The 27,796-nt window shown below is 42.5% G+C and overlaps 1 protein-coding gene across 3 annotated transcripts in view; it reads left to right on the forward strand.

The window, feature by feature from the left end:
• MIPOL1 (mirror-image polydactyly 1) overlaps window positions 1-27,796 on the forward strand; it is a 187,970-nt gene that overhangs the window by 13,978 nt on the left and 146,196 nt on the right. For 2 of the 3 annotated variants that reach the window (XM_083616858.1, XM_083616859.1), the window contains exon 2: window positions 19,850-19,946. In XM_083616858.1, the coding sequence (XP_083472984.1) occupies window positions 19,850-19,946 (97 nt within the window). Of the gene's footprint in view, window positions 1-18,814; window positions 18,912-19,849; window positions 19,947-27,796 lie in introns of those variants that run through there. The other variant, XM_083616860.1, reaches the window with a different exon arrangement.

A 27,796-nucleotide genomic window follows, 5' to 3' on the forward strand; every position in this document is an offset into this window, starting at 1 on the left:
AGATCTGCAGGAGGTAAGCGGTCTATACATGAAAATAATAACAACAGGACCTTGGTCCTGCCAGGGTTTCCCCACCACCTTCAAGGATGTGCATGCTCATCCTGTAACAATATCCTTACAGTGGTACCTCGGGTTAAGGACTTAATTCATTCCGGAGGTCCGTTCTTAACCTGAAACTGTTCTTAACCTGAAGCACCACTTTAGCTAATGGGGCCTCCTGCCGCCGCGCCACCGGAGCCCGATTTCTGTTCTTATCCTGAAACAAAGTTCTTAACCTGAAGCACTATTTCTGGGTTAGTGGAGTGTGTAACCTGAAGCGTATGTAACCTGAAGCGTATGTAACCCGAGGTACCGCTGTACTTTATTACCAGCAGAGTGGTGCAAGGTAAGCTCCAGAAGTTTCCAGCTGCTCAGTCTGTGGCAGAGGACAACCTTAGTGTCGGGAGGATTGGAGCAGATGACCCATCTCTACTGTTCTGTGATTCTAACCCATCTAAAAGATGGTTGACGATTCACATGTACTGTAAATACCATATTTTTCTGTGTATAAGACGACCCGTATTTTTTTTCCCTTCCAGTAGCACCTTAAAGACCAACTAAGTTAGTTCTTGGTATGATCTTTCGTGTGCATGCACACTTCTTCAGATACACTGAAACAGAAGTTGCCAGATCCTGTAAGACCTATTGCAGTCGTTAAGAGTCGTCAACAGGCTCATCACAGCTATCTGCCAATCACCCATTCCCACCACCCTTCTGAGTAATACCCCTCCCCACCTTCTCACTATATAGAAGGATCTGGCAACTTCTGTTTCAGTGTATCTGAAGAAGTGTGCATGCACACGAAAGCTCATACCAAGAACTAACTTAGTTGGTCTTTAAGGTGCTACTGGAAGGAAAAAAATTTTTTTTGTTTTGACTATGGCAGACCAACACGGCTACCTATCTGTAACCGTATTTTTTTGTGACCCCAAATTAAAGAAATGGGGGAGATTGCCCAGAGTTGTTAAGCTTGGGTGGGGTTGCCCAGAGTTGGAATTGCCGACAATCACACAGCCGCCTAACTGCCACTGCCAATCTCACGCCTCGCCGAAGCCACCAGTTGTCTGCCTGCTCGGTGCCAGCAGCCGCCAATTGCTGCAGCAGCAACCAATCGTCAGCCGGCCTTACCGCAGCCACCAATCACTTGCCCAATTGCCAATGACAATCTCCTCGCGGCTGCCACCAATCACACACACCCTTATACACTATCCATGTATAAGACGACCCCCAATTTTTAACATTTTTAAATAATAAAAAGAATTGTCATACACAGAAAAATACGGTAGTTAGTACCTAGACAGCAGGCATGTTTATCCCCTGATCATACAATACTACTAAGCTTTGTAGCTAAGCTTAATTGGTTAGAGTGCAGTACTGATAACACCAAGGCTGCAGGTTCGAATCCTCTTAAGGGTCAGCTGCATATTCCTGCACTGCAGGGGGTTGGACTAAATGATCCTCAGGGTCCCTTCCGACTCTGTGATTCTGTGAGAATTATTTCAATAAGTTTGTGCATGAACACACACATATACATATGTGTGCATGAACACATATACATGCACTTATGTTTATTAGCACATATCAAAAAAATTTTTTTTTGCAAATCTGTGTGCTTTTCTTTGGTTGGTTCATGCGTTTCCTCTCTATTTTTTTTGACAATGCACAAGTGACACCCGTAGCTGGCTCTAGTAAAGTTTTGCACACTTGCATAGTGAGCTAAAACCTTCACAAGATGGCCGCTTTAGGATCAGAGAGGTTTGTTGGATCTGTGGATGCTAAAACCTCTTGACAACAAACCAGGGTTTCCCCCCCCCCCTTCATTTTTTCCCAATTCAAGGCCTGAGTTTTTATTTATTTCCTTTAAAACCTCTTCCAGTGTTGGTTCTGCCTCTACGGTTGGCTTTGGTGCTCTGAGTTGGATGTCAAGACAAGGAGAAGACAAATACCCATGTGGTCCTCATAATAGGCTGTCCTGTAGGAGACTATTTCCCCGATTCACGTCGTGTGATTAGGAGGTGTAATTGTTACTCCCACTCTGCACTGAAGGTGACTGCTGTCTGTAACGGCACTAGGTAGCATTAATTAAAATACAGTGTTCCCCTTGAAATGTAATTTGATCCATTCCTTTGCCATCCTGGTAAGGCTAATATTTGTTTCTAACCTGTTTTTTAGGGATTTGAAGTGATATTAAAGTCACTGAAGGTTACTAAATAATAGAAGAATTACGATTCTGTTCGTTCGTTCTTATTTCTTTCAGCTATTCCACTTTCCAAAAAAGCATTTGCATGCAATAGCAAATACTCCTCTTTCTCGTGTGTAAGTTTATGCAGAGGTACAGAAGGAGCTGGGCCACTGCAATGTTCATGGCTGTTAATACACAAACGTTCATTTCCAGTTGCCACCTATTGGCCACAGCCTACTCCAGTGGTTTTCAACCAGTGTGCCGTGGCACCCTGGGGTGCCTTGAATGACAGTCAGGGGTGCCGCAGGCAACACTGGCCTCTGTTCCTCTTTCCTGATGCCCTCTCGTGTCTTTGCCTCCCAAAGGCTTGCATAGCTGTTGGTTGCAGCAGGCCTAGCTACAAGCTCCCTGGGCGAATGGTGCCTCTGGGGCTGGCCAGAGGGTGCTTCCCAGGCCCCTGTGGGGCAGTGTGAAGAGGCACCTTTCTCTGGGGTGGGGAGAAGCTCAGAGACCAGGAGTGGCGGCAGCAGCCACCAAGAGGACTCCCAAGAGAGGCGAGAGGAGAGGAGGCTGAGGGAATACTCCACAAGGAAGGATGTTTAAAAAAGGGTGAGAGGCTGCCAGCTCTGCAGGCAAGGGGTGAAATAGCTGGGCTCCTGAGCCCCACAGGGGTGTCGCAGAAAGAATGTAGTTATCAATGGAGACACGGACTTAAAAAGATTGAAAACCTCTGGTCTACTGCTTTAGGTGTGAGGAAACATTTAATGTGGAATGGGTCAGGAGCTTGTGTAGCTTTACAATGACTATGAACTGCCACTTAACGTTAGCAACAATACTTGAACCAGTTTTCGGTGGCTATTGCATGTTTCTGAGCACAATTCAAAGTGTTGATGCTGATCTTTAAAGCCCTCAGCAGCCTTGGCCCTGTGTACCTGAAGGAGCGTCTCCACCTCCATTGTCCAGCCCGGACACTGAGGTCCAGCTCCGAGGGTCTTCTGTTGCTTCCCTCACTGCGGGAAGTGAAGTTACAGGGAACCAAGCAGAGGGCCTTCTTGGTAGTGGTGCCCTCCCTATGGGATGTCAAGGAGATAAAGAACTACACAACTTTGAGAAGACATCTGAAGGCAGCCCTGTATTGGGAAGCTCTTAATGTTTGATGTTATACAGTGGTACCTCAGGTTAAGTACTTATTTTGTTCCAGAGGTCCGTTCTTAACCTGAAACTGTTCTTAACCTGAAGCACCACTTTAGCTAATGGGGCCTCCTGCTGCCACTGCGCCGCCGGAGCACGATTTCTGTTCTCATCCTGAAGCAAAGTTCTTAACCCGAGGTACTATTTCTGGGTTAGCGGAGTGTGTAACCTGAAGTGTATGTAACCTGAAGCGTATGTAACCTGAGGTACCAATGTAATATGTTTTTATATGTGTTGGCAGTCACCCAGAGTGGCTGGGGCAACCCAGCCAAGATGGGCAGGGGAATAATAATAATAATAATAATAATAATAATAATGATAGAGTAATAATAATAATAAATGTAAGAGGGTAAGGATTTGCTGAACTGACTATGTGAACGGGAATACATAAAAGGGAGGTGTGAGGAGGTCAAGGAAACAAGCAAACGAGCTTAAAGATATGAAAAAAATGGATTTGTTTTTAACCTTTTCTACTTATTTCTTTTTTGTATTTTGTATTTTATTTTATTTTATGTATTTTTGTATTTTTTGTATTTTTTCTTTTTTTTCTTGTCTTCTTTTTACTCTGTTAATTTTTGCTTTTTGTAAAACCCTAATAAACATCTTATAAAATAATAATGATGATGATGATGATGATGATGATGATGATGCCCATAAGAGCTTTGATCCAGAGGAGGCAGTTGCTGACAAAGAGAGAAAGTACCATAGGTTTCATTTTGTTTTTCTGGCCAATTTCTCCCTGCAGCTCTCCACATGCCACCTACAGGAGTAAGAATGGGCAAAAATTAATTTCCAATACCTTTCTGTTACTGGATGCCCCTACACGCTCAAAAGCCCTTCCATGAGGATACCAGCTTTATTCCACTCTGACACCCACAGTGTATGTCTTACTTGGAATGATGAGTGGAAAATTTATATTTGTCACCCAAGTTTTCTATTTAATAATCAAAGAAAAAATTAAATAGATTTCTATAAAGACCTTTATATAGTCCAAGTTGCTGAACCGTGTAAGGTGCGCGTCATGTCTCAACAGGAAACTTTTTTTAAAAAAAAACTTTCGTTGAGCAATTCTGTATATCACCTTTTGTCATAGCAATCTATTTTGGGAGTCTTGAACTACAGATAAGATATTTATTGAAAATGGCTTGACCTTAAATTTACCTGTACTCCACCCACGTGTTCTGCAAAGGACTGCTTTACAAACACCCCTGTCCTGATGAATGCTCATTTCTACTCTAATTTCTTATCCAGGTAATACAATATGTCTTATGTCACACACATCAGTTGTATAAAGGTTTGCAACTTCTCATTACGCCACAAGACAAAGCCAGTAAATTCTTCTTTGTAGCCCAGGTAGCAGCCTCTTAAGTGAAAAAGACAAGCAAGTAAAGGAAAATAATCCATATGTAAAGGGAAAACTCTTTATTTTAAAATGTGAGTGAAGTTTAGTCGGTTTTTCTCCAACTAAGTGGTGCAGCAATAAAACTGCTAGTATATTTGCAAAGCTAAACAAGGTCTGTTATGGCTTCGAATTGGGTGAGTGACTGCATGTTGTGATTCCTGCATTGCAGAGTTTGGACTAGAATGACTCTTGGGGTTCCTTCCAACTCTATGATTCTATTATAGGATTATCCTTAACACAGAGCTTTTTTAGACATGCATCATTTTGCGACACAGTACAGTGGTGCCTCGGGTTACATACGCTTCAGGTTACATGCGCTTCAGGTTCCAGACTCTGCTAACACAGAACTAGTACCTTGGGTTAAGAACTTTGCTTCAGGATGAGAACAGAAATTGTGCTCCGGCGGCACGGCAGCAGCGGGACACCCCATTAGCTAAAGTGCTGCTTCAGGTTAAGAACAGTTTCATGTTAAGAACGGACCTCCGGAACGAATTAAGTACTTAACCCAGGTACCACTGTACTTCAGTTTTACAGTCGTACCTTGGTTTTTGAACAGCTTAGTTCTCAAACCTGGAAGTGACTGTTCCGGTTTGCGAACTATTTTTGGAAGCTGAACATCCGGCAGGGCTTCCTGCAGCCAATCAGAAGCCGAACTTTGGTTTCCGAACGTTTTAGAAGTTGATTGGACTTCCAGATCGGCTTCCATTTGACTTCCAAGGTACAACTGTACTAGAAAACCCGAGGTTAAACTAACTCCTTTCCAGCCCTAGGAGGAGTGAAGAGAGCATTCGCATGACACACCTACTACACACTGCAACCGACACACTAATGTGTCATGACACACAGCTTGGAAAGCTCTGCCTTAACAACTCTGAGCACTCTAACACTGATTAGTGTTAGAAACTCAGATATATAAGCTAATCGCCAAATGGCACCTTAAACCTGGGTTACATTCGCCACAACGGTATGTCTAGGCACCATTCCCCCCCCCTCCCCATGGAGTTTATTACTTTTCTTATTATTAGTTTCATTTCTATGCCACTTTAGATTTTAAAGGAAAAAATCCAAGCAGTTTACAGCACCTTAAAACATCAAATAAAACAATACAGAATAAAACAAATTCAAGCTTCAAGTCAAATATTTCAGTTCCTTCTGTAAGTGACATTTTGCATTCCCCATATTTATTTACCTACTTAATTTATATTGCAGAAGTACTATAGGAAGCCAGTGTGGTGTAGTGGTTGGAGTGTCACACTAGGACCTGAGAGATCAGTGTTCATATCCCCACACGGTCATGAAGTTCACTGACCTTGGGCCAGTCACAGCCTCTTTACCTACCTCTCAGGGTCAGTGTAGGGATTAACTGAGGAGGGGTATGAACCATGTACTCCTTGAAGAAGAAAGTGGGCTATACAGTGGTACCTCGGGTTAAGAACTTAATTCGTTCCGGAGGTCTGTTCTTAACCTGAAACTGTTCTTAACCTGAGGTACCACTTTAGCTAACCGTCGCCACGCGATTTCTGTTCTCATCCTGAAGCAAAGTTCTTAACCTGAGGTACTATTTCTGGGTTAACGGAGTCTGTAACCTGAAGCTTCTGTAACCTGAAGCGTCTGTAACCCGAGGTACCACTGTACATGCAATAAATAAGCTCTTTTGCTTAGCTGCTTAAGAAAACTGGAGGGGCTAGCCAGATGTCAGTCACCAGCCTGACATCCAGAGATCTCCATATGGTCTTAATTAGAACCTCACCAGTTGCAAAATGCTCCCAGCGCCTGGCTAATTTCTAACAGTGCCCTTAATAGCACTTAACAGCTCCTAGCATTCTTGGGGGGAAGCCATGACTTCTTAAATTGGCAGGATGTATAGTGCAGATGGGATCAGGATTTGAGATCCTGGGTTGGATAAACATTACAGTAGTTCTCTTCAGTACAGATTCTACTGGACATAAGCATGAGTTAACTACATGGATCAAGAGAAAGGGTTGGAGAAGGAGAGGGTGTTCAGTTGCCCTCATGGAAGTCATTGAGCATATGCAGCGATTTATAGAATTTCTGCCACAAAGCTGCAATTCCCAGAGTTGCGTGGAACGAAGGATTGATAGTTACACAACTCTGGGAATGGGGGCAGGGTGTCTCTTAACAGCTCTCAGCACCCTTAGCAGACTACTGTACCCAGGATTGTTTTGGGGGAACCCATGGCTGTTTAAATTGGTGTGGTGCTGCTTTAAATATATAGTGCAGATAGATCCCTGGTTGGAATGTGAAAGTGAAGTTGCAGAGCAGTGAGAAACATGGTTAATTCTGATGTGTATATTAATACACATTCCATGCGTCATGGAAGGGCGAAGCTAGCTTGGCGATCGCTCCTCTTCAAGCAGTTCTAATCGCCATGAGGAAGAGAACGCCTTTGATTTGACTCTCATATTTAAACCTGCTTGGGGCTTCCCCTCTTCTTAAATATTTGCTGATTTTGCCATTGATTGCAGTTGGCATGGAAAGAGCCCTCAGGCCCCATAAGTCTCTCTCTAACTGTCTGATTATATTCTATGCAAGGTTGACCTCAGTTGCAAGCTTAAAAAGTGCCATTCCTCAATTATGGCATGATTCCAGAAATATCTCAACATTACTGTTCTGAAGTAATATGCCAGGAATAGTTAGGAGCTGCCAAAGCAGCTGTAGTTTGCAGCAGAAACACAAAGCCAGATTTTCCCAGCTAAGATCTTCCAGAGCCCTAATAGCAAGCTTCCCAAAATCCATATCCCATTATGACTGCGAGAACGCAATTAATATTTATGGGTTCTGTTATGTAAATGTAAATGGTTGCTTTGGGTTAATGGTAAAAGGTAGTTAACAGGGTTCTCTCCTGGGCCTGGTGTTGTTCAACATCTTTATAAATGAATTGAGTGTAGGAATTGAGGGGACAAACTGGAACATGTACGGAGGAGGGCGACCAAGATGATAAAGGGTCTGGAAATCAAGTCTTATGATAAACAGTTGAGGGAGCTGGTTATGTTTAACCTGGAAAATAGGTGTCGGAGAGGTGATATGATCGTTGAAGATGGTTATCTGAAGGGCTGTTACATAGGAAATGGAATGAGCTTGTTTTCTCCTGCTGTGGAGGGTAGGTCTCAAACCAAGAAAGGAGATTCCAACTAAACATCAGGAATAACTTTCTGACAGTAAGAGCTGTTCAACAGTGGACGGACTCCCTCAGAAGGTGGTGGACTCTCCTTCCTTGGAGGTTTTTAAGCAGAGGTTGGATGGCCATCTGTCATGGATTCTTTAGTAGAGATTCCTGTGTTGCAGGAGGTTGGACTAGATGTCCCTTAAAACTCTACAATGCTGTGATTCTATAATTCTGTGATTTTCTGATAATCTGCTATGGTTCTGACACAATCTTTCCAAACCTGCTTTTCAATAGAAACCTCCAATTTCCTTGTGGAAAAATGATTTTCTGTTGAGACTGTGGCAAGAATTAAGGTCTTCCTCTCCACCTTCCATGGTCCTGAGACTCCTGTAGGTCAGGGGTGGGCCACATTCTGATTCCATGGGCCAGATTCTTATCTGACCCCATCGGCCAACTTTCACAGGCCTGTGGGGCAACCCACCTGTCACTCCTATGATATCAAATGATTGACAAGTGGGGTATTCTGCCCACCTGTCAAAATCCCTTGCTCAGCGGTTCCCAAGCAGGCAAACTTGACCACTGCATGGGGGAGATAAATTTTGTTTTCTCCTGGCAGGCAGGATTTAACCCTCTGCTCACCTGCTGGTAGCTGAGGGATTAAATCTTCCTTTCTGCAAGGATCTACTAGCTTTTGGTTGCATTATCATTCTGTATTTTAATATGTTGATATGTATTTTAATATTTTAACTGCCTCGAGACTTTATGTGGGATGTGGTATAAAAATGCTCTTAACAATGAAATAAATGAGCTGGTCATGACTAGAAGATGGATAACTGTGGCCAGGCCTGACCTCACCAACTGGAGCTGAAACTTCTGGATGCCACAACCACCTGAGCAGTCATAGGAAAACTTGCACAGTTATTCATACCTAGCATTCAAAGAGTTTCTGGGTAACTGTCTGCACAATAATTTAGCTGCACAAATCAACAAGTGGACATTCTTTCACAGAAACAGTTGCACATGTGTAGAGATCGCTTGTGCCTGTTTTTAGTGAAACGTGTGAACAAGCCTATTAAAAACATGGGGAATTGAAGCACCCCATAAGCCAAAGGTCAGGGGGTAGAGCAGAAGTCCCCACAGAACCACCTTCTGAAACTACTTCTTTGGAAAGCGGCAGAACCGCTGTAAAACTCCAGCAGCTAAGCTCAACTCAGATTAATAACCCAGAAGGTCACCATGGTTGATGGTTTTGAAAGTTGCTGAGAAGTCCAAGAGAACTAATGGGACAGTATTCTCATCTCCCCTTTCATTTTCCGGTGTGAGTCATCCACCAAGGAGTAGAAGTGAAATGTTATGGGCACAGAAGTATGAAGTTTTGTAGTGTTCAGAGTAGTGTAGTGCTTTTATTATCAAGGAATGTTATTAGAAAATGAGCTGGTTGTTGCTTTTGATGAAATGTTCTCAGTGTTCAAACCACAATTTCAGTTTAGAGGTGGAGATGATATTTAAATGCGTCTGAACTACAGATTCTTTTGTTTTTAGGTAGCCATTAAAAATGCCTATAACCTTTTATCCTTTTTGCTGTGAAAACTTCTCAGCACCTGTTCTGGGCTGAGTTGAGTTTTCTTCTATTAATTTTTTGACCTTTAGATTTGCCAGTAAATTTTTCTAGCTCTGTGGAAATGCGAGTCCTTTTGTGGTGGAGTTTGTCATTACATCAAAACTTGGCATGAATAAGAGTGCTAAGAAAACAGGCTGTTTGTTCCCTGGGGAAACTATTCTATAAGCTAACTTTGCTTTTATATGCAGTACCCTCCTAGATTAAGTGATTTAGTTTAGCTTGGCCTAGGGCAAAACGTTTCAGGATATCTTAAAAGATCCTGGTATCTGATTAACTCCAGGAAAATGGGGGTACGTTTTTTCAGTTTTTGCTTCCTTATCAGTTGATGTTATAATGGAGATAGTACTTTATACATTTAATATACTCTTCCTATATGCCTGATTCAAATAGGAGGAATAAACTTTGTTTTGATTCTGTGGTAAATTCAGCTAGGTGAACTTACATTTTCTGCACTGAACCTCTTCTGATGTGCTCCAGATACGAGTATGGTAAGCCTCTCGCCTGTGGGCACATGTGACCGTGTGCAGAGGGATCTTGACTGGGCATAACTGAAGAGGGATATGACCAGAAGTTACAAGAGGCTTTCGAGAGGACAAGGGCAGCAGGGTTGAAACAGGGAGAAATGCCAATTTAGGGTTAAATAAGTCACCTGCCATGGGACGCGGGTGGTGCTGTGGGTTAAACCACAGAGCCTAGGGCTTGCCAATCAGAAGGTTGGCGGTTCGAATCCCCATGACGGAGTGAGCTCCCGTTGCTCGGTCCCTTCTCCTGCCAACCTAGCAGTTCGAAAGCACATCAAAGTGCAAGTAGATAAATAGGTACCACTCCAGCGGGAAGGTAAATGGCATTTCCGTGTGCTGCTCTGGTTCGCCAGAAGCGGCTTAGTCATGCTGGCCACATGACCCGGAAGCTGTCTGCAGACAAACGGCGGCTCCCTCGGCCTATAGAGCGAGATGAACGTGCAACCCCAGAGTCGGTCACGACTGGACCTAATGGTCAGGGGTCCCTTTACCTTTACCTAAGTCACCTGCCTGGGGGAATGGACATCTGAAAACGGTGTGCAAACTGACAAAAACAGAATCAAGGCAGTCTCCAACATGCCAGCGATGGTAACTTGTGTACGTTGGAAAGCTGGAAAAACATTCTAGTAGCTTGAGGTTGCTCATTAAAAAATATCCAGTGGACATGGGATGCAAATATGGATACACTATTATTCTGCATTGTTGCACAAAAGCAAGGCCCACTGGGCCCAATGTGATTTCCTCCCGTGTTCATTTACTTGCCATTTTCCTCCCCTTCTGCATCCTGAAATCGCAACCGGGGGGGGGGGGGGGCGCAGCTGCAGGGATGGTGGGTGGCATTGCTTTTCTTCCTTCTTTTTCAGCGACCTGGAACACTTGTCTTGAATTCCCTCTGAAGTTTCATTTAGGATGAACAAAGTGAATACTGGGCATTAGTGTGTAAACTCATGGCTTTGCTTTCCTGTTGTCACTTATTATCCTTATTTCTGTGCTTTGATTTAGCCTCCTACCTTTCTGCAAATAAAACTACCATGTGTTTCTTCAGCCTTACTGTTGTTCGCACTGTTACTGCAGTAAAATTACAACTACAGAAAGCACAAATCGAATAAGTAGAGTCCTCACTTAAAAGTACTTCTTAGCCCTTGCCACCCACAGAGCACAGTAGCCCCTCCCAGCTATCACCTGGGGTATCTCCTCTCAGCCTCTCACCTTGGGACACAATGTTCACCTGTCTCTCACCCAGGGTCCTCCGTTGACCATCTGCCACCCCCATGAGTATACAATCTCTGGACCTGAATAAAAGCCCCAAATATAGGATTCCAAAGAGAAGGAAGAAAAAGAAAGAAGAGAAACAGAAGAAAGAAAGAGAAGAAAAAGAAATAAAGTAGACAAAAACATTAGAAAAACATACAAAAAGAAGACTTCCAATTTTCCATCTGCCTGTTACATTAAAAAAAATAAAGATTTAAAACATCCAGTCCATGCCAACATCCATGTTCTCTACTTTCTGTTAAACAATATTCCTTTTAAGTCGAGGTGTGTCAGAATCATTCATTTCTTTTCCCATGAAAATTCCAACATGGGTTCTCTAATGGTTATTTCTATCGATAAATGTCAACCCTATTTTTCCTTTTAACTTTACATCCATTAATTTTCATCAACATTACTCTCCACTGTGATCACACATTGGGCCAATATTCTGTATACCTCCCATATGTCCATATGTCCATTAGTTCATGTTTAGTTCCATATGTTCAGTACCACTTCTTGTATTTCCATTTCCTGTTGTGTTTATGATAGTATCCTGATCTCCTCCGTTGGTCCTTCCATTTCCCTTTTTTCCAGTCTTTTTCTAGAGAGAGTACCATAACTTTATAGCATCATTCTCTGAATTTGCTCCAGATCATATTCAGAATAGTTTCTTTCTGCTAGAAGGACAGGACTGAAGTTTTCCCAAAGCTTCCCTGCCTCCTTAGTTCCAGCAATACCATATCCAAATAATTCTCCATTTTACCATTTATGATTTTATATTCTCCTTCTCCTCCCAATCCTTGAATGGAACTCATTTCCATTTCAGCATCCCCATCTGTTACTTCAGTTTAACTATTTTATGTTCCAGTCATGCCAACTTTTCATCAGTTTTGTCTGGAGCCTCTGAGTATTCCCCATTTCCATTTTCTGTGGTGGTGGTAGTGTTGTTTATTGAATTTATATACCGCCCTATACCCGGGGGTCTCAGGGCAGTTCACAGAATAAAATCAAGATATAAAATCACAAAATACATAATAAAAATAAAAACAGCAACTGAATAGCCCCCCCCCCAAAAAAACACATTTTAAAAGGACATATCTCTTTGGCACATTTTCTTCATCAAACATTGATCTGATCATTTTTAATTGTTCAGCCATCAACTGCTGAACAATACCAACAGTCATTGGGTGATCCAAACGTACCTTTATCATACTGGATGCTTTTGATGTTCTGGATATTATTACCTTAACATTTATTATTACCTTAAAATCACAGCTGCAACTTATCTCAAAGAAAATTCCTTTCCCACGGCTACTGATAGCCAATTTTTAATTTCAGTTTTTTCACTTCTTTAGTGGCAGGAAACAGAAAAATGGTCAAAGATTTTTCACACAGGGATTCCCCTCATTCCCAACCATAAATAATACTTTTTGCTCTGCTTTAGACACTTTAACAATCAGTTTTTCCTTTCTGTTTTTCTTCAATAATGGAAGACAGTGCTTACAGATTTTGAGATTGTAGATTTTCACCAGCTGATGGAGGGGTCTCTCGTTACTGTTTTCTTTGCCCCAGAAATATTTTTAAATAGAGAAGTTGTGGATCTTTTTTACCTATAAAAGGTGAGTACATGGCATTTGGGTACAATGGCAACTCCTCAGCTTGCCAGCTCATTCTATCTCCTTTCCAGGCCACCAGGCGCAGACAGCAGAAAAACGGTTTGATCAAAGTGTTTTGAGGTTAACTCCCAAATCACCCTTATTTCCAGAGTGATTAATAGTCATACTGTCTGTCTATTATCAGTTGCCACGTAATTATTTTCTGGCAACAGGAGCCAACAGAGGCAGCCAAACCACCACTTCTCTCTCCCGGAAGTCCCCAAAGCCATGAACAGTATTGTTATATGCTCCACATTTCCCCAGGTGTCAAGAGGTTCAGTGGCAGTGCTCCCTGGGTTTGGCTTGTCCTTTGGAAGAGAGATCACTGGGGACATATAACATTTTTTATAGTTGATTTATTTTACATATATATAAAGAGAGTGGGTATGGAAGTAAGCAGCCAACATGTTCTTACCACGCAGCAGATCTGCCTCATCACATAAGAGGGAGACACAGTACACCACAAAATACTCTCAGCCTTTAGTTCAGAGTTTGTGCTCTCTCTCTCTCTTCCCCTCCTTCCCTCCCTATCCCCTCATTCCTCTCAATTACACCACAACTCTTGTTTCGCTCTCACTTTCTCTCACATCACACACCCCTTACTTTTTTCCAAACTATGATAGCTTTTCATTCCAATCACCATGTCAGAAAAATAAAAGCCTTTCTCCCCCATAAAGGAGACACCCACTGATTATCCTATGCCATAAGGTGGATTGCGTGTTCAGACCCAGAGACCTCCCTCCTAATTCCTAAATAAAGACACATTTGACTCAAATTTTAGTTTTGGTTTTTGGCAGAATTTAGGCCACAACTTTATGATTACAGAAAAGTGAGTGGTTGCATAGGCTCTGGTTTGACTAGCTTCCTACATCCTTGCAGGTAGCACTGACCCAGAGCTCTATCATAGGTCAGCCAAGAGTGAACACCTGAGGAAGGTGAAAAACCTGGGAGCAGACTCTATTCACTCCCCAGATGCTCCCCTGGACTCGGGCACGGGCACAACCCCTTTTCAGGGGTTGGCCAATCCAAGTTGAGTCCCTGGATTCCTTTAATGGAATACCCTTCACATAGGGATGGTGAGACCCTTCTCCCATCCCTATCACATGAACCAGTGTTTATCCGCAACCTTACAAGTTGTGACGACTTGCTATGCGGCAGGCGAAACCCAAATGGCAACAGCCAATCAGCCAAGTGGGAAAATTCCTGCCTTGCCCCAGTCCCAACGACAGACGACACACGACGGCATAGCAAGGTCAATCGCAAAAGGCCCTAAAATTAGGGAGAGGTGGGTGGGTGTTCCGATGCACAAGCCAAAAGAGGAAGCTCTGGGTCACTTGCATAGGTTTTTATAGGTCCTTCGATCAGTTTAGATTGCAACCCCATTGGCCAGATTGAAACCCAGCATCGAGGGACCTACCTATCAGGTGTTGTGGCTATCCAGTGGACCCACCCACAGCCAAGAGGTCAGTCTCCAGATTTCACTGCAACACGTGCCCTCTTTTAGGGAGGACACAATCTACCATCTATTGAGGGGGCCATGCTGGACTGGTGGACACAGTCAATGAACGCTCTGAATTAGCTGCTCCAGACTAATGACCGCCATATTCCACCATCTCTACTCAGAAGTAAAACTCAATGGATTCGGTGATGGGACAGAGTTTAGGTTGCTGTGGCGATGTTTGCGAGCGGCATTGCCGGTATGGTGGGTGAACATTTTTTTGCATCATCCCCTAAAAAAAGTTCAACAACTCCCACCCCCAGGAAAACCTCAACAACTGTGGGCGATCATCGCCCCAAAAAGCTCAATAACTTTGGGGAATCTCCCCCCCCATTTTCTTAATTTTGAGTCTCCCAAAATAGGGGGCGTGTTATACACGGAAAAGTATGGTAATTCCTTTTTTTTAGTGCAGCAGGTGATTATAACTACTGTTTGGTAAAGAAAGTGGAAGTTTCATAGATGGGGTATATATTATATTTATAACTTGGTGGTTTGGGAAGTTTTTTTCTCCAAGAAAAATTGGATTTTAAAAACGATGCATGATTTTTTATCAAATGTAATGATGTCCTTTTGCATTTGCTCTGAAACATCATAGAAAGAGTGGCAAAATATTTTTAGAAGTCAGGAAAAGTAGGAAGCTAACAGGCAAGAAGCAATTTAGATGAGGTGGGGAAATGGGGCGACTTCAGGGGATGTTAGAGGCCACATAAAAGTGGGTCAGATTGCAGGTTGCCCAGTTGTACCATAAAGAAATAGTAACATACTTCCCCCCCCCTTCAAATCAGGCTTAGCTGTAAGATGGTGGGGGAACTGCCAGTCATCAGACCCTGGTCTTCCTCTCTATTACCTCCGTGTTGTCTGGGAGTGGTGTATGTATATACCAGATTTAGCCCTTCCCACTTTGGTCACACACCCTTTTCTGACCTTGCCAACCACCAGCAAGTGTTTCCCAGATGGGTGAGCCCAAGGGATGCAGCTCTTGGGCTAAGGAACGGTTCCCTGCTTGCTTTAAGGCAAATCTGCAGTGATAGCCTACCCATATTATAATCAGGCGGCAGTCTCTCAACACTATCCTCCTCTCAGAGGAGGTCAGGTCTTGTGACTATTTATTTTAAAAAAATATTTCACTCTTTTCCTAGAGAGGTCCCTGGAAATGCTTATGGTTTGCTTTTGGTTAAAGCTATTGCTGAACGAGGTTTTGGTAAACTACTACTTAATTTCATTAAAAATATATAAAAACAAGATAGACATATGTGTGCCAAGTCTTGGGTTTGAATCCGATGCATCTTCTTGCAACGAGACCTGAAGGTCTCCTCTATCTAATCACATGTTCGTAACTGCAAAGCACCTATGAATTAAGACCAAATAAGGTGCGTATTGGGAGAGACATGAGTATTACTTTTTAATAGGTACCCCAGTCCTTTGTTCTGAAAATGCTGAAGTTTCCATTAGAGTTAAGATGTGTTGTGTGTATTTACAGAAAGCCTGAAACCTTAAGATGTAGACGTGTTTCTTTTAATTGTTTGAATTATGAGAAGATCTCGTTCTTGCTTAAGAATACAGAAATGTACCAGTAGATCTGTTATTAAAGATTTCTTCCAGCATAATGTCTGAATCCAAATTCATAAAGAGTTGGAAAAAATGAGATGTCTGAGCTATAGGATTCACAGGGATTTCATATGAAGCCTATTTAATCAGGATAACACTGTTATTAATATTCATAGAGTCAGCTGGAACACAAATGACAGACTATGGGGCCTAAAAAATTTTACTTGGTGAATTTATTAAAAGCAGCTTAAAAAATTAATGGAATTCAAGTAAAGTTGGTGAAAATGAAAATCTTATGTTAGCAGGGGGAAAAATCTTTATTGGAACTTTCTTTAAAACCATCTTGCACTGATATCTTTGACAGATTTCATCGGTACTTAAACGGGGAGGATGCATGAATGGTCATTTAAAAGGATTTAAACACATTGGCACATTAATTTTTACATGAATAATAAGTAGTTTCCAAAAGCAATTAACTTACAGTGTACAAGATTTGAATAGAAAAATAAGACCATGGCATTAAAGGGCAAAGTAAATGTGCTGTACATTTTAAAATTAATAATATGTCTTCTAATAAAATAATTGAATTCGTATCTGCAAGGGTTATTTAAAAACATTTAAAGATTAATAAGATAAGCATGTTTTGTTGCAAAAAAGAAAAAAAGCATCCATAGAGAGACTAAAGCACAAAGTCTTAAAAGTGACTCAGGGTTGTGATTCAAATTCCATATTATTGTTTGTTTAACATAACCTTTCATTTGCTTCTGTCTGTTAAGAGAGGGTGGTATACTCTAGTATCTTTTAATTTGTATAATTTGGCAATGCTTAGTTATGTTTATATATGTTTATGCTTTTTACACAAATTGCAGTGTCTGGTGGCTGATGTAAACAAATATCTAAGTGTGCTTATGTTCTTGATTTGTTTAAAGCTTCAAAAACACACTGACACATTAGTGATGTCTGTACAGAGGAGGGCTGTATGTGGTTTCACAGATATATAAAGCTTATTTCCTTCTCACTTTACCGCAATACTGTAAACTAAATAATATTGGTTCTGAAGATAATTATTATAATTTTACGGTATCTGAAGGCAGCTGTCAAAGAAAACTCCTGATTCAATCAACACCAACAGAAATTATTTAACTGTGATTAAAATTAGAGCGTAGCCCCAATGCAGCTAAAATTTGTCGCACTTAAGCCTCATTGATATCAAGTTAGTCACAAATAACTTATTGACTTCAGTGGGTCTTAACTAACTTGAACTAGATTGTAATGCGTGTTGTACTCTGAAAATAAGTTATTGTAATCTGTGTGCATTTTCAGTGTACACTATTAAACATCTTCCGTGTACACTATTTAACAGCCTTCATCATCATTATTATTATTAATAATAATAATTTTATTTAGCAATGTTTGGTTATGGATTATAGATATATAACTGAAGGCACTGGTAAGTTTTCCCAGAGCGGTTTTGAAGATTTTTTTGAATGTATTTTCAAAAATTGACTGTATAGAATATATTTTCTCTTTAGAAATAGAATATGTTCATGACCCTGGAATAGCCTTAAATCTTTAATACGTTGGTTAGGGGGATTATTTTAAATGTGGGTAGGATATAATCCCTGCATAGGGGAAAATGTACAGTGAAATCCTATTCATCTCTACTCGGAAGAAAGTCCTATTCAGTTCAGTACGGCTTCCTCCCAGCTATAAATGAGTATAAGATTGCAGCCATCGTCATACAAGATAACTGTGCCAGTTCTATATTTCTGTGGAAACATATTTTGGGACGCCTTTTCCTAAATTGTGTACATTCCACAAAACAGACATTTGCATAGTCTTTATACGTGACATTGTAAATGATTTTCTCCGAGCAGGTTATATTTGTGTAAGAAGTGCTTTGTGAATAAAGCTGTCCGTCTAATTCTACTGCGGATCAACAAGACTCATTTCCCTGCTAGCCCATGAACGCTGGCTGTGTGTAATTTAAGTAATTCTTGCTGGCAATCTACTATGGCTACTACCATGGTTGATGGTTTGTGTGTGTGAAATGCAATAATGACTTTTAACCTTCAAAGATTCTCCTGTGTTCACACCTTGCATTTTGCCATACTTCACATAGTGTGGCTGTTGGAGTGGATAGTCACACTCGATTTCCAGGAGAGGGCAGCATTTTCCTATACCAGGTGTATAAAAGAGCATGCCCTGCTTAGACTGCCAATGTTTCTTGTAATTACTCCCAGTATATTTGTTGCTTGCTTATGAATTAACTTGCATTTATGGAACTAAATCATTCCAATCATTTAATTACACCTGAGGAGCTGAACTATAATTGCTTGCTTCCAAGTAGGATCTGATATGGCTTGAGCAGTATTAATTTGGTGTTTACTTTTCTGAGTGCTAAAAGCATTAAACTGATTGTGCAGTGGGATTACATTTTACTAATTGCTGGCATTCATTAGCTGGGTAAATGGCGGGGAAGTATGACTGTATATTGTGGAGGGATAAAATTGTGGTTTTAAATAGTATATTACTAGGCACATTAAGGCCCTAAGACATGTTTTAAAATACTCCAGAGGTTATTAAAGACTGTATTTTCTTCATCTCTTGCTATATGAATACCTTATTAAAAGACTGCAATTATTATGGACCTTTTTGTGCAATATGTAGAGGAAAGACTTCATTGACTTAAAACACATTTCTTTGATATTAATAATAACCTTCTATATTTCCAGCTAATCCAAAAGTAAATGAGGAACTTATATAGGGGGGGAAATTGCCATCCCCAAATCAACACAGTTACACAGAACTGAAAAAGCCAAAGTTACAGCTTCATTGAGGACTTTTTGTAAGGAATTCAGACTTCAGGGTCTGAGGTAATATTCTCTCTCACTCCTGAGAAGAAAGTCCCTTAAAATCTCTCATCTTGCTTTCACTGTGTATTCTTAGAGCTGAATCAAGTACAGGCTATACAGTATAAGCTACTTATCTATAATTTTTTTTAAAGTGTTCTTGTTCCTTATTTTGAACTTGATAACCACATGGTGGCTAGGTTTCTCAGTTTATTTCATTTTATGGCCGTCTGGGGTTCCTAAGAAGTAAACTTTCTTATTATAAGAAACATGAAGAACAAGGGTAGCCATGTTGGATCAGGAAAGGGAAAAACTTTCCAAAACCCATGGTTGGGTAATACCTTTATTAAGACCAACCAAAAAGGCACAAAACTATGATAATGCAGGCATAATAACTGTAATTCCACATTGTCTCTAATGAGCATACTATTCTTTCAAATTAAAAATGTTAACGTGGTGATTTATGTATCTTAATACGAATCTGAAAATATTGTGAGAACTTTCTCTTTCTTTCTTTCTTTCTTTCTTTCTTTCTTTCTTTCTTTCTTTCTTTCTTGCATATATACCTAAGGATTATGCAGAGCAAAACCTTGACATGACCTAATCCTGCATTCACTACCACTGGTAATGCAGACCAAGAAAAAAGTAATCATATTTGCTTTCCTGGACCTACTCATTCTATTTTGTAATAACTGTTGCCAGGATCAGGCTTTGAGGACTAATATGTTTCTCAACACCATCATTAAATTCAACAGAGAACAGAATAAATCTATCTAAACTGAAAGTGTGAACAAAAATATCTTTTACTGTGAAAGTCAATTTAATGTCACCTGTTAAAATAAACAGGTTTTATTGTCCTATTATAAACATTTTTTTTGAGTCATTTGTCTTGTAAATTCCCTGACAAATAAGGGCAAGGTATAGGTGTGTTCTGATATATTGTTTTACGTTTATTTATCTAGACTTGGCTTTACTTTAGCTCTGAAGTCTTGGAGCAAGACGCGGAGACCTTGCCAGATCAAACAAGTTCAGAAATACAGATGGAGGACTGGTCAAAAGGTAAGGACTTCTGAGGTATTGATACATAACCCCAGGGGCTATGCCAATGCTAGGCAATGCCTGGATGGAATGCATTTGTTCTTGCTGGTAGTTAAAGTGACTGTTTAAAAAAGTTCACTTCTTTTCTGTTAAGTGATGTAACTGCAAGCATGTTCCTTTTAAACCAGACTTTTTTTTTTTGTCTGTAAGGATAATATATACGTAGCAGAGGGCTGAACTGCTATTCTAATTGCACAACGGCTAGTAAGCACACCTGAGTTTTCTTTCTGTAATTACAGATGGGGGAGGTATTAGCATTGGGGCTTCAGTGGTGGTGGGGGGAGGAGTTTAATCCTTTCCAGCCATGATCTTGGCAATGAGTACAGTGGTACCTCAGGTTAAGTACTTAATTCGTTCCGGAGGTCCGTACTTAACCTGAAACTGTTCTTAACCTGAAGCACCACTTTAGCTAATGGGGCCTCCCGCTGCCGCCGGGTGATTTCTGTTCTCATCCTGAGGTAAAGTTCTTAACCCGAGGTACTATTTCTGGGTTAGCGGAGTGTGTAACCTGAAGCGTATGTAACCTGAAGCGTATATAACCCGAGGTGCCACTGTATCTGTCCTATGGTGCAGTTTGCTGGTGGTGGAAGAGCTCCCAATGGTATGAATGGGAGCTTTCCCCCCTGAGGTTAATTGTGGCAGGGGAGGGGGGCAGGAAGCGATATTTACAGTCGTACCGTGGTTGTCAAACTTAATCTGTTCCAAGAGTTCATTCGACTCCTGGAATGGTTCGAAAACCAAGACGCAGCTTCCGATTGGCTGCAGGAGCTTCCTGCACTCAATCGGAAGCCACAATCGGATCATGGGTGCAGAGAGGGGGGGGGCATATGTTGCATTTCTTTGCACGTGCTTTTCCTTGTCTTGCCGCTTTTCTTTTTCCTGAAAGGGTTTAGAACATCTTTATGAATGCAAAATAATGCAAGAGGAGACCTGCCTCCCTTTTAGCATTGGAGAGCCGTACTGGTGGTTCAGTAGAGGTACACTTCATGGTTAATTGCACTGCGCCCATCTCTCTCTAGTTTCCAAGGAAGCAGTGAAAGTACATCAACACTAGCAATTCATCCATTCTTCCTATCACCACCAGCTTTTGAGTCAATATCAAAGTGACTGACTGATTTCATTCTCCACTTTAATCAAAATTACAAACAGAAAACCCTTTTTGTACTATTATTTTAGCTGCATCTCTGGTTGACCTAGCAGCTCTAAATTACAGTCTCTGAAAAGCATCAGCTTCCTGTTTCTCCTCATAAAACCAAGACCCAAGCTGCAGGCATGGAGAAGTTACAGGCTAGCAACAGCATTGCCTAGTGCTAATCCCATACAAACTGAAGAGAGCCAGTAGCCAGAGCAGCCATCTTGTTTGCTTCGATTTGATTTAATAAGCAGTTAAATGTAATGTGCTAAAAAGGAAAGATTAAAAAGCAAGGAGGAGTGTGGAGTTCTTCAAACATAAAACTGCACTGGGAAACGGGCTGGAGGCAGGGAACTTGACATTTGTGGTTAGAAACTGGATTCTGAGTTGACCAAGATTCAAACCAGGAGCCTTCTGATCTGTCTACCGGGGTCCCTTGTGGCAGAAGAGTCAGTGTTGTATAGGGAAGGAAGAAGGAGTAGTAGTAAATGTCATTTACTCCACAGCTGTGAGTGGCTTGCCACAAGAAACACAAGAACATAATAGATCAGAAAATCCCTACTTCGAATCACATTACATTCACACTTGTGTGTATATATGTCCCAGTGCTTCATGCTGCTTCAATCTCAGTCCTGAAGGGAACTTACTCCTCCTCCCGCATATATCTAACTTTCCACTTAAGCTCTCCTAAGAAAGGGGTTTCTCTCATCTCCCTTCTCTCTGGCCATTTCTCTCCTGCAGAGCTTCGTGCTCTTTGGTGCTTGTATGAATGTAGAAGGAGGGCTGTTTCCTAAATGTCGTTTGGGCCCTCTTGTGAGTGAACAGGATGGAGGAGAAATGTTAAGGACTGGAATCTAGACAAGGTGAAACTGTTGGATCAAGCCATATCTTCAGAGGAATTTGGCCACTCTCCGGGTGCCCGGCTTGATACCATGTTGACCTCCCCGTCAGCGACTCCCGGCAAGACAAGGCGAGGTCTTTATCGGCCGATCCTTCTTCAAACGTGAAAGAAGAACACAGCCACTCTCCTCCTCCCTCACTCCCTGCCATCCCCAGGGAGGGGAAAGAGACAGACAGAAATGTATTTACATGCCTTTATTTCTGTCTTTCCTCAGTGCAGAGAACAACATGTCTGCACCCTCTGATACAGCAACAGCTGCAGAGAGAGAATAACTCCACCCATGTACTTCCAGTACAGGGTCATGTGACACTCTGAGCTAACATCCGGTGCTCAGAGCACATAATAGACTGTCCCTGCTTCCCACGGTACAGTCCTAAAACATCAACATCCTGTTTGGCTTTCCAGCCATCTGGAGCACTCAGCAGCATTGCTCCTTTTTCGTAACAACCTCCCCCAAAAGAATCAATGCGTGTTGCGGCATGCATAGCGTGATCCAGAGAAGAAAACAAACAGTTGTTATACACATAACACTCCCCTGTTGTTTCAGTTCCACCCTTGGAACTACCCGCCACTGGTTTCCCCAGTGTACCTCTCTGGTTGTCTGGTTTCCAAGGAACGAGTGCATCTGCACTCCCTTGGCTAGCAACTCTCTGTTGTGTCTTTGTCTCTGACTTAGACACAGCTCCAACCTGTCCTCGGTTGTGTACAACAGCAACACGTGCAACAGCTAAGTTAGCAAACTCTTCTGAGTACCTTTTGGGTGGTTCACCCTTTGTGACTCTCTCAGACCTGCGTATGAGGTGCTGATCCTCTCTGCTCACTGGTCCAGTCTCAGGACTCTTTGGAGAACCAGTTCCAACAGTAAACAGTGGTTCATCCTTCACCTGTGAAGGTCTATCCATTGTGTGAGATTTCCTCTCAATGACTGTGACGACTGAGCTCTCTGAGCTATCACTGTCACTCTCAGTACCACTGTACTCTGTGAAATCATCATCATCATCTGAATCGTCCTCTGTGGGAAATGTGTGTACTATCACTCTCTCCTTTTCAGGAGCACTCTCTAGAAATTTTGTGAGAATCACCTGACCAGATTCAGACAAAATTACTCTGTAGAGACCCTTTTCATATCCCACAAAAATGCCTCTGGCATTCTTTACTCCACCTGGAGCTTCTGTCCTCACATGAGACCCAAAAACCTTGAAATGGGCAACAGAAGGTTTTCTCCGGAACAGTTTCTCAAAAGGAGAACTTCCCAACTCTCTTGAAACCTTTCTCACCCACGCATGACAAAACGACATGAGTGACTCCGCCCAGAACTCATGTGGCAGATGTGAACTAAGCAATTGCGCATTCATTCCCTTTTGCAATTCTTTGTTCACTTTTACACAAACACCCCTGTTCCACGCTTCCGCTGAAACAGCAATCTTGTGTCTGATCCCCTTCTTCTGCAGGAACCTCTGGAAACCCTGTAAAAGAAAAATCTGCTTCTCATCTGTCAAAAGACAATCAATGTTAGCATCATGCATGTCTTTAACCTTGTCACAAAACTCCTGAAACCTTTCCAAGGCTTCCTGTGGTTTCTTTAACACATAAACCCAGACAAAGTTAGAGAAATGATCCACACACACAAGATAAAATCTTGCATTGCCTCTAGATGGTTCTAGAGGACCAATCACATCAGCATACACCCGCTGAAACGCTCTGTCGACCCTGGCCACTTTCTTGGCGCTCGTTTTGGTCACACCTGCAAGAGAAATCATGTTAGACTCAGAATTACATTCCATGTAATCACTTTGGTCAAAGTCCAACAAATACAGTCCACCTTTCTGTCTGGCAGAAAGATATAACTCTCCATCTTTGAAGATCTCGCAGCTCTCAGCATCGTAGGACAATCTCAGTCCTTTCTTTGCAATCTGCGAAACACTCAGCAGATTGAACTTCAATTCAGGAACCAAGTAAACATTGTGTATTGTCAAGTTCAGACTCTTAAGATACACAGATCCAACCCCGGTCGCCTCCAGCTTCTGACCGTTGGCTTGTTCCACAGCGAAGCTTTGCTTCTTAAACGTCGAAAAGAGTCCTCTGTGCGGGGACATATGAAAATTACATCCAGTGTCAATTACAAACGAGTTCCCAACATCTGGCGTGGTTCCTTTCGCCATCAGGGCCTTTGCAGGTTTCACCGAAGACTTGGTATGACCTTTGCCTGACGCCTCAGGCTTTGCTGAGCGGCCCTTCGCTCCTTTTGGCTGGCGTGGCTTCTTGCAGCTCCGCTGAAGATGCCCAGCCTGTCCGCAATTGTAGCATCGGACAACGTTCAAAGCTACAGCATCCTCTCCAGTAGCTTCATCAGTGGGGGAATTAGAACTCCGTTCTTCCCTCCCCCTGTCCTTGGCATCCATTTTGAATCCAAGCCTCAGCTCTCCACTCTCGAGCTAGTAAAATCCCAAAAGCTCCTTTTTGAGCTGTTTTTCTGCCTATCTCTCAGGCAGGCAATCTCCAAGCTGTCTGAAAGTCAAAACAACTTTCGCTTTCCCGGCTCTGACTGAGCCAGCCCCAGGTGTCAGTAGTTTTCCACTGCCGACTGTCGTTGCTTAGCAACCTTCCCCGGGACGGGAATCCTTATCTCACCACAGGAATTTCTGGTATGTAAGCCTTTCTTTCAGAGCTTGTTTTTCCAAACGCAGCTCTCTCGTGAACCAGAGAATAAATCAATCTGCATTCACACTTTTAGCCCGATATTCAGCATACCTTTTTGGGGCTCCGTTGCTTGGAAAACACCCCCTCTTGGGGCCAGCCGTCTGTTCAGCTTCTGGCTGCAATTTCAGACGTTATCTTCTTTCCTTGGTGCAGAGGATGGCACACGATCCATCAACCTCTCACCTCTCATGCTGATTCCCATGGATCAGATAACCAGCAGCGTCTGCTACCATATGTTGGATCAAGCCATATCTTCAGAGGAATTTGGCCACTCTCCGGGTGCCCGGCTTGATACCATGTTGACCTCCCCGTCAGCGACTCCCGGCAAGACAAGGCGAGGTCTTTATCGGCCGATCCTTCTTCAAACGTGAAAGAAGAACACAGCCACTCTCCTCCTCCCTCACTCCCTGCCATCCCCAGGGAGGGGAAAGAGACAGACAGAAATGTATTTACATGCCTTTATTTCTGTCTTTCCTCAGTGCAGAGAACAACATGTCTGCACCCTCTGATACAGCAACAGCTGCAGAGAGAGAATAACTCCACCCATGTACTTCCAGTACAGGGTCATGTGACACTCTGAGCTAACATCCGGTGCTCAGAGCACATAATAGACTGTCCCTGCTTCCCACGGTACAGTCCTAAAACATCAACATCCTGTTTGGCTTTCCAGCCATCTGGAGCACTCAGCAGCATTGCTCCTTTTTCGTAACAGAAACAGCAAGACCAGCACCCTGTTGTACCAGCATATTCTACTATTGAAATTGGGAACCCTTTTTTTCAGCCCCCAAGGGGTTGAAAACTATTCAGGGGCTGCTTGCCAGAGGTAGGAAGAGCCAGAAGCATCAGTGGGTAGAGCCATTGATGTGATTTTGTTTACCTTTGTACAGTAGGCTAGATTCCAGCCATGCAAAGGCCAGAGATTTCTCTACAAATTTCTCCATCCTGGCAATCAAGGGGCATTATCACAGTTCAATGAGATGTTTTAGCCAGACAAAAGCACTCAAGGAGGGCACAGAGAGAGGGTGCTTTGGGGAGAGTGCCAGAGACTGGAAGGCAAGAGGCCTAGAAGGCCACATCCAAGCTGTGGACTGGAGTTCACCACCCAACTGCTCTGTTTTTACAACAACTCGTGAAATGGGTCCACAAAGCATAAAATATAGAGAATTTATGGGGAAGTGGGTTAAACGTTGAATATCACAGGTGATTTTTAGAAAGAAAGAAAGAAAGAAAGAAAGAAAGAAAGAAAGAAAGAAAGAAAGAAAGAAATCTCCTTTGGGAAGCCATCCTATTATGCAGACTGTTGTGGCATGAGTTTCCTTTTTCGTAGTTGGCAATGGGGTTAGTTGTCCTGATCTCGACAGGAAATGTTTCCTTGACTTATGGCTGTTTCATGAATGGTCACTATACCCACTTGTTGAATTCCTTTTCCGTTATTGCCAGATCAAGGTTTCTAAGATGTGGCTCAGAGGAAACTGGACCACTGCAACTAACAAAATCCGAAGGTGTCCTTCAGGCTCCCCTTTTCACAGCCAGCAACAAATATGTATTCATTCTATTACATTTTAGAACCTCTGTAGCCAGTTCAACTTTAGTACCTTTAGGGGTCACTATACCCTAAGAAAGGTTCAAAAGGTTAATTCTTTCAAAGAGTCCATTTGCAAGTTCTGCGACTTACACATGAAATAGTACCAGATCACCCTAACATCTTGGTATGCATAGTCCTTACACACAGTGGGCTTCATAATCAATTGGCCAAGATGAGTTATCCTTTTGTTTATAGAATTCCAAATTTTTGCTATGGAATGTGCATTTTGTGTTTTTTGACTGTGTAAAACAAAACAGAAATTACGTTGATAGATAGAGAACGTTCTTCACACCATTAAGGAACAATATGCGATAATAGTGTTATGAGCTATAGGGGGAGTAGGCTGTATGGTGAGAGCCTTCTAACCACTGGAATCCAGCAAGTGTTCAAATGTAAACCAGGCTAGTTTTTGGATAAGGTAATTGCCCAGGTGATGGGCCACTAAGGGGAACAAAGGAAGTGGATCTATGCAAGATGTCAAATCGGTGGGGCCCCTCCCCCAACTCAATGATAGTTAGAAGGAATAAGGCTGAGTCGAGAGCAGAGAGTTTGTAGTGATGTGAGCTAGAAGCAAAGCAGCAAGATGGAAAGAGAAAGAGAGAGATTGTTGAGTTCTGTTTGAATCCAAGGCTGCGGCTATGGTGGCCATTTAGGGCTCTAAAGGTCAGCACTAACACTTTGAATTGTGCTCGGAAACATACTGGGAGCCAATGTAGGTCTTTCAGGACCGGTGTTATATGGTCTCGGCAGCCACTCCCAGTCACCAGTCTAGCTGCCGCATTCTGGATTAGTTGCAGTTTCTGGGTCTCCTTCAAAGGTAGTGCATTGCAGTAGTCCAAGTGGGAGATAATTAGAGCATGCCCCACTCTGGCAAGACAGTCTGCGGGCAGGTAGGGTCTCAGCCGGCGTACCAGATGGAGCTGGTAGACAGCTGCCCCGGACACAGAATTCACCTGCGCATCCATGGACAGCTGTGAGTCCAAAATGACTCCCAGGCTGCACACTTGGTCATTCAGGGGCACAGTTACCCCATTCAGGACCAGGGAGTCCCCCATACCTGCCTGCCCCACTAAACAGTACTTCTGTCTTGTCAGGATTCAACCTCAATCTGTTAGCCACCCATCCAGTCTGTTAGCAATCCATCCATGGATTGGGGCGGGGTGCAACAGTATATTTGTGTTCCAACGTACAGTAGTTCAGTTTGCAAAATCCCTGATCTGTCATGGCCATTGGAGGCTTAGGAAGTATGCGTTAGAGCTGTAAATACTATTCATTTTTGTGTTGTGATTCTTTTACGATCTCTCCCCCACCCCCGGGGTTAGGATTTTATTCAGTTCAATTTAGCTGCAGTTCAGAAATAATGGGCTCATTCAAAGAATTGCACATGGAGTTTACAGTCTATGAGTAGCTGATGTGGTGCTGCCCAGATATTGGATCCCAGCATTGGCCATGCTGACTGGAGCTGATCTGAGCTAGATTCCAGCAACGTCTGG

This window comes from Podarcis filfolensis (assembly GCF_964270895.1).
Source record: "Podarcis filfolensis genome assembly, chromosome: 1".
Lineage (NCBI taxonomy): Eukaryota > Metazoa > Chordata > Lepidosauria > Squamata > Lacertidae > Podarcis > Podarcis filfolensis.